General features: G+C 31.1%; 1 protein-coding gene across 2 annotated transcripts in view; it reads right to left on the bottom strand.

The window, feature by feature from the left end:
• Window positions 1–2,518: 2,518 nt before the first annotated feature.
• GRIK2 (glutamate ionotropic receptor kainate type subunit 2) overlaps window positions 2,519–9,337 on the bottom strand; it is a 565,655-nt gene continuing 558,836 nt past the window's right edge. For both annotated transcript variants that reach the window (XM_081093994.1, XM_081093993.1), the window contains one exon: window positions 2,519–4,233. In XM_081093994.1, the coding sequence (XP_080950120.1) occupies window positions 4,069–4,233 (165 nt within the window). In that variant the 3' untranslated portion in view covers window positions 2,519–4,068. The remainder of the gene's footprint in view (window positions 4,234–9,337) is intronic.

Here is a 9,337-nt window from a genome sequence, read left to right as displayed (position 1 = left end):
AAGAGAATGGAGGACTCTGGAGGCAGGTACATGGCCTTGCTGCATGCCTACCACTCCAGCGGGGTGGAGGGGACTGGACGCCACCATCTTGTGGCTGTGGGTGCTGCCATCTTTGAGGGTGTGGAAGTCAATTAGCATATTTTCTCCTTATTGACTATGGGTGCCACCATCTTTGAGGGTGGGCATTCAATTAGCATTTTCCCTCCTTATTGGCTGTGGGTGCGTCCAACTTTGCAATGGTGTGAGGGTCAATTAGCATATTCCCTCTTTATTAGATAGGATGACTTGAGGAATGTAAGAGAAGGTATTGTAGCTATAAAACTAGATCTCATAGAAATGTAAACAATCAGTAGAAATGGAAAATTCAGTATAATATCTGAAAGATAAAAATTACATAAATGAGAAATAGGGAAACAAAGGTTAATAAATTTAGATTCAACAGTTCAGAACTTCCAATGTTAAGAGTAGCTTTTAGAATACATAGAGAAAAGAAAATCATCAAAGAAATAGTTTAGAAAATTTACTCCAAATTGAAGGACAGCATTAGCCAAATTTAAAAACTCAGCAAGTACCCAGCACAATGGATGAAAGTAGATCAATGCTTATCATTGGGTTGTTTCAGGATGCTGGTGGGAAAAATAGATCAAACAAATCTAAGAAAAAGAAAAAAATATAACACACAAAAAAAACTTTCATAAAAAGAACCAGGGATCTGAATTACTTTAGGTTTATCCACTGAAGGTTGGAAATATGAGAGCAAATCTTTAAAATTATCTAAGAATATGATTTTCAACCTAGCATTCTATAACCAGAAAAACTAATAATATTTTATGACAGCAGAATAAAAGTGTTGTTAAACTGAAGAAATACATATAAATCATTAGTGTTTAGTACATAAATTCATTCAATTATGAAAACTTATTTTTAAAATATGATGTTCAAAATATTTGAGATATTATAACTAATATACTATACTTATGAATTTTTTATATTTGTAAAATAGAATATATCCCTTTAGTAATTAGTAATTTAGTAATATATTCCCATACTGGTCATAGTAATTTAGTTGTAAATATGTGAATATCTCTCCTAGATATTCTCATAGCTATTAGGGTCACTTAGCTGGTTAGGGTTTTCTAGTTTGGGTATATGTGAATATATCTCTCTAGTGTTCCATTCTAATTAGAGTTATTTGTGGGATATGATTACCCACTGATTACCTGGAGTCATCAGGTTATATTGTTGACTAGAACAATTGTTCTCTCCTTTCTTTCTTTTAATTTGAGTGTTAAACTACAGAGTAATGTTTACTCTAATATACTATCTTCCTAGAGAGAGGAGACTTTTTTTTCATTGATTGAAATTATTTTTAAAGTAATCTAGATTTTATTAAGAATAGTATCTCATGTATGTATAATCACCAGTGAGTAGGTAAATATCTGTTTTGGCAATAATATAGAAACCTTTTAGGAAATGGATAAAATTAAATATTATACATTGTTTATATATTTAAAATTATCTTTATAGTTAAAATATAGCAGGTTATTAAACTTTTCAATTTTTTAAATTTAATGCTTCCAATGATTGCCAAATTTTACCAAAAATCTAATTATTTCCTACTTAAAAATAATTGTCATTTACTGACATTAAAATTGTTCAATATAATAAATAATTAAAACTAAAAAGTGCTTGAAAACCTGATTAGTATCTGATTGGTAAAAAGCTTAATATTCTCCAAAATCTGAACACTTTTATGAAATTTTATTGTATGTTATTTACCACTAAAAATACAAGATTTTTAACAGTGAATTGTGTAACTCTCTAAAACTAAATTTTGGGGAAAATTATTATCAAAATATAAATTTTAATTTAAAATGCCCCTAACACTAGAAATTTTGAAAACGCTTAGACATTTAATTACTAATTTATTTAGATATTAGCAATTTGGTTTTGCAATTTTTTTGAGTTTAAAAAATACATCACAGAATTTTCTTTTGGTCAGGTGCTCTAGTTATAGTGGATATTTTAGTAAACCATATGTTATAACTTGTGATTTAAATATAAGAGCTTTGTTAAGATGATAACATCTAAAACACACACACATTATTACTAATTGTTGAAATTGAGCCTATCATGTCCTCTCCCTTTGCTGAACTATATTGATTTATCAATGCACAAGGAGGTCTTAAATTGGACATCAGTACAACTTCAAATATAATATCAGTAATCATTATATAGCCCCACCTAACCTATAAACATAGTAACTAGCCATTCATAAAAGAGGTAAGGTGAATTACTGTTGCCTCTAGAACTTCTATTTTTCTCATTTAAATACTATCCTAAGCCTAACAATTACATCCTAAATCTCATCATCCAACCTTTTCTCTTCTTTCCTCCAGGTAGTTGGGATGCGGCCATCCTTGAAGACCTAGAAAGATTCAGGAAGTATACTTCTCTCAATGCAATGAAGATATTGTGCATTCATTTATATGTACAAAAGAAAAATGAAAGTCAAAGCTGAACGTAAAATGGACATAATTTTAATGATTTTTTTAAGTTTTGTGCATTGGATTCAAACAGCAAACTGTGTGCACTCAACTGTTATCACAATGTTGTCAAGAAGTCTGTGTCTTTTACCATTTTACACACAATTGTTCATTACAATATGTTATCAGCCTCATGGAAACCAGGGGTGTGGCTTGGTAAGCAGTGGTGGTAGTGCACCTAACTTTTATATTATCTAACTTGAAAATATTTCTCTTCTATGATTCCTTTTTTCTTGATAAAAATAGTTTTCACCAAACGTTGGTGGTGCACACGCACTACCATTCATGCTTGACATCACACCCCTGACAGGAACACGTGTTCTTATTTTGTTGATAAAAAGTATTACAAAAATTTCCATACAAAAACTATTTTCATAGAAATCTTGCATTTCCACAAATAAACCTGAACATTTTTTGGAAAAAAAACTGCTCAAGAATTTTGTTCATTTAACACTGTGACTGTATTGATAAATGCAGTCCACTTCAAAGTTCTCCGCACATACATTTCTACAGATGACCAGTCCCCTTTTTCCTTTCACCGAGGTCTGCCCAGGCTCCATCAAGTTCATTTATAGCAGAAACTAGGGTTTGGATGAAATATCTGAATGTTAAAATGGAAGCTTCATTTTCCACATAACTATCAATACCCAGCCCTCTTTTATAACGTAAGACAAAGATTGCAAAATATTATTCTTTTCAATTCAGAATCTCTGAACCAACTGTTGCTTTTTATTCTTGGTGTGAAGTTGGGTGGGGTGGGGATAGGTAGATAGATAGGGATCCGGTAGAGTTACATGTTAAATCACCTGCAGGTGACTTTAAGGAAAAACATTATTGCCTTGGTAATTGACATTTCTATCTCAATCAGTGACACAGACTGTTAAAAAAGAAAGAAAAACACTGATGAAGAAATGTTTTATATTCCACTTGCCATGAAATTCAGATTTGTTTTGTGTTACATTTTTTTCACACATCCTATAAACACATATTGTCTATTCAGATGATCATTGTACTGAGTTGTTGGGGTCTAATAACATCACCACCTCTATTATCTGAATGTTCAGAAGACCATACTGTTTCTTGTAATGCTACAGGTTGTTGTTGTGGGTTTTGTTTTTTTTTTTCTGATTCCAAGTATTTTTATTGACAGTTTTACTGGTTACCTTTGGGGCATTGACATTCCATATCCTGGCAACAGTTGGGCTTCAAAAAGAACCTGTAATTTCCTACTGGACTGCATTTGGAACCAGTCACAAAATGCGCGTGTAACATTCACTCAGAAGAAGGGAGGAACCCATGATAAACAGTATAACCCCGTGTAACTTGGTTGGTCCATGATGCTTGTAAATCAAGTCTGATCATTGCAACTGCTTAGATCACAGAGTCTCTAGTTCATAGACACAGCGGCATGAGGTAACTCATTTTTATTTTGCACAGGTTGCATATTTCCACAGGAAACATTCTCGCTAAATTGTTTGGAAAAAAGACGACAGTTTGTGCTTGGGTGTTTGGCCTCCCAGCTTTATGCCATGGTTTCTTTACCTGGCAACCTTCTGTCGTTAAATGTGTGCATGTTGATGACTTCTTCTGTTTTCACAATAACGGGGGCCTGTGGCTTGTGTTTTAACCGTCGCTGGCACTTCAGGGACATCCTCAGCTCTTCTACCATGGCGCTACAGAAGGACCTCTACAGAACAACACAGAAAATGAAATATTACCAAACCGATAAACTGTCACTGTCCAGAGACAAACTAAAATAATTCTCAACAGACTTTCAACATAACCAGCCTTGAAGGTTTGAAATAGTTCAATATAAAGGTTAGAACAATTGTCACACTTTTAATAGACAACACATGATAATTAATAATATTTTATAAAAGTGGACTAGTTTAAAGAAAATCTCCACCTGATAGTGAAAGGAACTACCAACTGGAATGCATATAAAGCAGATGTAAAGCTTTATAGATGTAAAATTAATTAGGATCAAAATATATCTATATAGACATATCTATATAGATATATATATCCACCTTCAAATTTAAATATAAATACATATACACAAATTAATAACCAGAAATCCATTCTTGATATTTAAAAATAGAAGAAATGTACTACTTTTTAGATCACAACATGAGATAATGAAAATTTTCTTTAAACATAGATTTTTCATTGTGCATTTCAAAACAGAACAAAAATATAACACTGACAAAGACATAAAAATATGGAAAATAACTTCTGGTAGTCATTATACATTTTTGGGATTAGGCCTATAAAACTATTGATGATGATTACGAACAAATATATGAAATAAAAAATTGTAGCACATTAAAAATCCATGAAAATATATTAACTTTTTTTGTCATCATCAGCTTGATAACTGAGAGTTGATCATTTATCCCATGCAGATAAAAGTGACCCTATAATATTTTTAAATTCTCATCCCATTAGCAATAGATTTGCTATAAAAATAGTATATATGGGGCTCATTATTACAAGCTCCTCAAAATGCCTATTACAAACTCATATCTGTGCAACAAAATTTTATTAGTCTCCCTCCCCATCTAATTGAGATACACATGTTAGCTACATATAAGTAAGATTCATAAACCAGTTATATATTGCAGTTGAAATTCAGATGGGCTGAGACTGAGGTTCTTTCTGTGTGAAAACTAAAAATGTGGAAAACAATAAAAAATGTGAACAAGTATGAAAAATTAACACAATTCCAGAAAGTGATATGAAAACATAACGAAACAAGCCTAATCAAATATGCATATGATGACTTGTTTGTTTGTTTGTTTTTTAGTTGTTTTTTTTCTTTGCTGTTTATCAACTTAGGCTAATTCCAAAAGAATAGAGAGAATAAAAATATTTAATACTACATATGTTTCTTAGGTTTAACATATTTTGCACACATAATCTTTTGTGATAAACCTACGTTTTAATTAAAGTAGGCCTCTATCTAACAGAGAAAATTGATTCAGAGAGAGGAAAGTCACTTTCTGCAGCTTACAATGGAGACTCCAGCAAGGTATCCTGATAACCAATTTTGTAACTTTTTATTCTGGTACCTTCTTGTCCATTCCTGTCTATATCCTCACTTTTCTTTTATGGGTTCCTGATTAGCTTCCTTAGTAGTCTTCCCAGCTCTTTAGCCGATTCCTTCCCCAAAGGCTCAAAATTACTAGAATAATCTATTTTTCAAACATCAGTTATTAATAGCATCTTCTCGTCCAAGGAACAGGTAGAATCCAAAGATCCTATTTTTAGCATCATGAAGTCTATGATTCAGCTTTCCTTCTTTCTGCTCCTTCCCCCATTTCTTTTTTCTCTATACACAGCCTCTCTGCTTGGACTTCCAAAGTTTTTCTCCTTTCCTCTTCTTTGCTCTGGTACCTTGCCATGTTCTTTCATCCTTCACATCAATCCGATTTTATCCTTTACTCAAATTTTCACTTATCAGGGAATCATTTTCCAATTGACCAGGGTCATTATTTTCACTCAATTTAGTTTTGTCCCTTTTTAATTCATTATAATGTTTTCCCATCTGGCCTCTAAGTCTTCTCTGTATCCCTCTCAGTGAATGGTAAAGAGAAGAGAGATCAAGTTCTTATGGTACTGATTGTACACACATGTTCTTTAAACGTTGACTGAATTAAGAATAGCTACATATGATCCTAATACTTTCTTATTTAACTGTTTCTAATTAAATTGCTTAAAAAAACATTTTTAGAAGCTTAGTGAAATGTAATGTATATAAGCTGTTTAATCAGGTGAAATTTTGGTATTTGTTTAATAACATTAAATAGTAAAAGTATCAATTTATTAGTACTCACAATGGATGATGTTGCTAAACATGAATTCCCCACTAACTAATAGAGTTACTGCCATGCTCTTTTATCAAGTTAAATTATGCACTTCTGAAATCCATAAATTATATTTCTATTAAAAGATTTAGGGCATCTGACAGCCATTATATGGACATAGTGTTTCTTGTTGCTTTATACCTACTATTAGATGTACTTATTAAGAACATGATGACAATGATGATGAAGATGGTGATGATGACAACACTGTAGAAATGGAAAAATCTGACTCCAAAAGGGGAAGGAATACAAAGTCTTGAGGTAACTTAATCTTGGTTCTCTGTTGAAACATTTAACAGAAGAATTGATTAGATAATATAACAAGGTCAGAACTTTATGCCAATGACACTTAAAAATACTATAGGATGTGAATAACTTTGAATTGTTTAAAATAAGGCTTCATTTGAAAGTAATAAATGTCCTGAATGTTACATAATTGACAACACCCTCTTCTTGGCAAACTTGGCTTTTAGGCAGTTTGATTACATTAGTTTCAAAAATATAGAGAGTAGATATATTAATTAATTTTTGTCCATACAAAGAGAGTGATCTCAACAATTTATTTTCTTAGAAAAAAAACCCTATAAATGTAAACACTCATTCAACCATGGAATTTCACATATTTTTCTAGTAAGTTAAGAAATAAAATGTATTAGCACCCTATATGTAATGTCAGACCACAAATAAAGACATAAAGTTATTTAAAATAAATTTTATGTAATATAAAATTTATGATGTTAAATAGTATAAAATGTAGGTAAAAAGCCTGGCCCCAAAGTTACAACCTTTTATCTTTTATAACTTAAAAGATAAATGAAAATTTCATCATTTATCATTTAAAATTACCTCAAGTAAATTACAGTTACAAATTTAGAAACTCTGAAAATTGTAAATTTGTAACTTGACCATGACTATTTTTAGGCTTTACCTATTTACAAAGTCATCAGAAAGTAAAAATTTTAATCAATCAATCAATAGACTTGATTATATGTTATTTTACCAGTTTTATGAATTTTTCTGTTAATCAGCTGAATTTTGCCAGCACTTTTTAAAATGTATTAATGTAACTATATGTAAAAATAGTTTTATCTTAGGTTACTAATAAAGTCACGTGATACAACAGGTGTTCTTCTCACTGATAGACTGTTTCTAATCCTTCACAAAAACTATAAAAACCTTTACATTTAAGCAAGAGTTTGGAATCAATATAGCGAATTAAATAATATCATAAAGTACTGTTTACTTGTGGAACTAGGGCAAACACATATTATTATCTTTTTTTTTAAAGCTTTAGAATAAAAATTCCATATCTTGATTTATATAAAAATCTAAAGTTGAGATTGTAGAGATGATTGTGACATATATTTATTTCCTTGTGCTGTATGTTAAAAAAAATACTATTTCTGATTTTTAGAGTTCTAATGTCATTTAATAGAGACAAATTGTCTTTCCTACTTCACATAATAATTGGAACTTTTAAATGTATTTTTATTAAACTATGAAATAGGTTTTAAAAAACCCACGAGCACTTGGGTTATAGTAAACAAGAAGGAAGAAGGAGAAAAGGAGAAAAAACAGAATCAGAGGAAGCAGGAGAAAGGGAAGAAGAAAGCATAAGGCAGGTGGAGAGGATGGGAAAGAAAACTATTTTGCTTTTCAAATCACTTCTTAGGGATGGAAACACATAAATTGTGTCATTAAATAAGTAACATTCTTAGGGTGAAAACAACAACAAAAATGTTTCTCCACATTAATATAACAGACTACAAAAAGAAAAAAGAAAGGCACAAGGATACTAACCATTATTAAAAACCTCTTTTAGTAAGTTTCAAAATTTACTAAACAGTGTCTGGATGGTAGGGTGGCACTAACCAAATAGAAGATTCCTGAAAATGAAAATTTACATCTTTGAGCTGTTAGCAGGTAATCGCAATTAAATTAGTAAAAGTCATTATAAAATTCATTGTAATTAATGAGGCAACCTGTATTTACACATCTCTCGTTCTTAAAACAACGAAGGTTTGGAAACCTTAAAAGTTTTGATTTGACTATATTTGCATTTCTTGTTTTGAAAGCTATCTAGTTTTATTTTGAGTATAAGACAACAAATAGTCTGCAGATAACTGTTCTAAATAATGTCATTATTGGTGTTATAGAATAATTTATTCTTAATAACTATATAATTTATAGATATGCTTATATGATAACAGATGTGACAGCACTTAGAGAAGCACATCATTGTTTAAATATTAGAAATGTAATTGTAAATATGCCCCACACTGAACACTAACCTAAACTACATTTTTAAAGCTAAGATCTTTATATTTAGGAATGTCTTTTTGAAAAACAGCCCTGATGGAAAGTAACCAGTTTGATTTTTTAAACTTAAATTCATCACTTTCATGTTGAATATATGTAGTCACTAATCACCCAAATTAGAAATAACCATAAAATATTATAAACTACTATCAAGTCTATATTTATATTTTTAAGACAGAAACTCTATTATATGTCCTACTATTCTATATTTTGATAGTTTAAAATTAACTACATGGTATTTTAAATTAGAAAAACATTACCCATTTTTGCATACAGTTCCTATTTAAAGCTCTATCAAGGCATCTTCAAGCTGCTTCTTTTAGATTGTGCAGCTCAGTGTTTGAATATAAACTAGCATATATCAACCAAACTGGTTTTGTCTTTGTTGTTTAAATTATATGTTAATGACCAGTCAGCTTGGCTCAGTGGTTGAGCATTGACCTATGGACCAGGAGGTCACTGTTCAATTCCAGGTCAGGGCATGTGCCAGGGTTGCCAGGTGATCCCCAGTGGGGGACATGCAGGAGGCAGCTGATCAATGATTATCTCTCATCTTTGAAGTTTCTATATCTCTCTCCCTCTCCCTTCTGCTCTGAAATCAATAAA

The sequence above is a fragment of the Myotis nattereri genome, assembly GCF_964212035.1.
Source record: "Myotis nattereri genome assembly, chromosome: 6".
Lineage (NCBI taxonomy): Eukaryota > Metazoa > Chordata > Mammalia > Chiroptera > Vespertilionidae > Myotis > Myotis nattereri.
The sequence above is the reverse complement of the archived record's forward strand: the minus strand, read 5'-3'. Positions and strand labels throughout refer to the sequence as shown.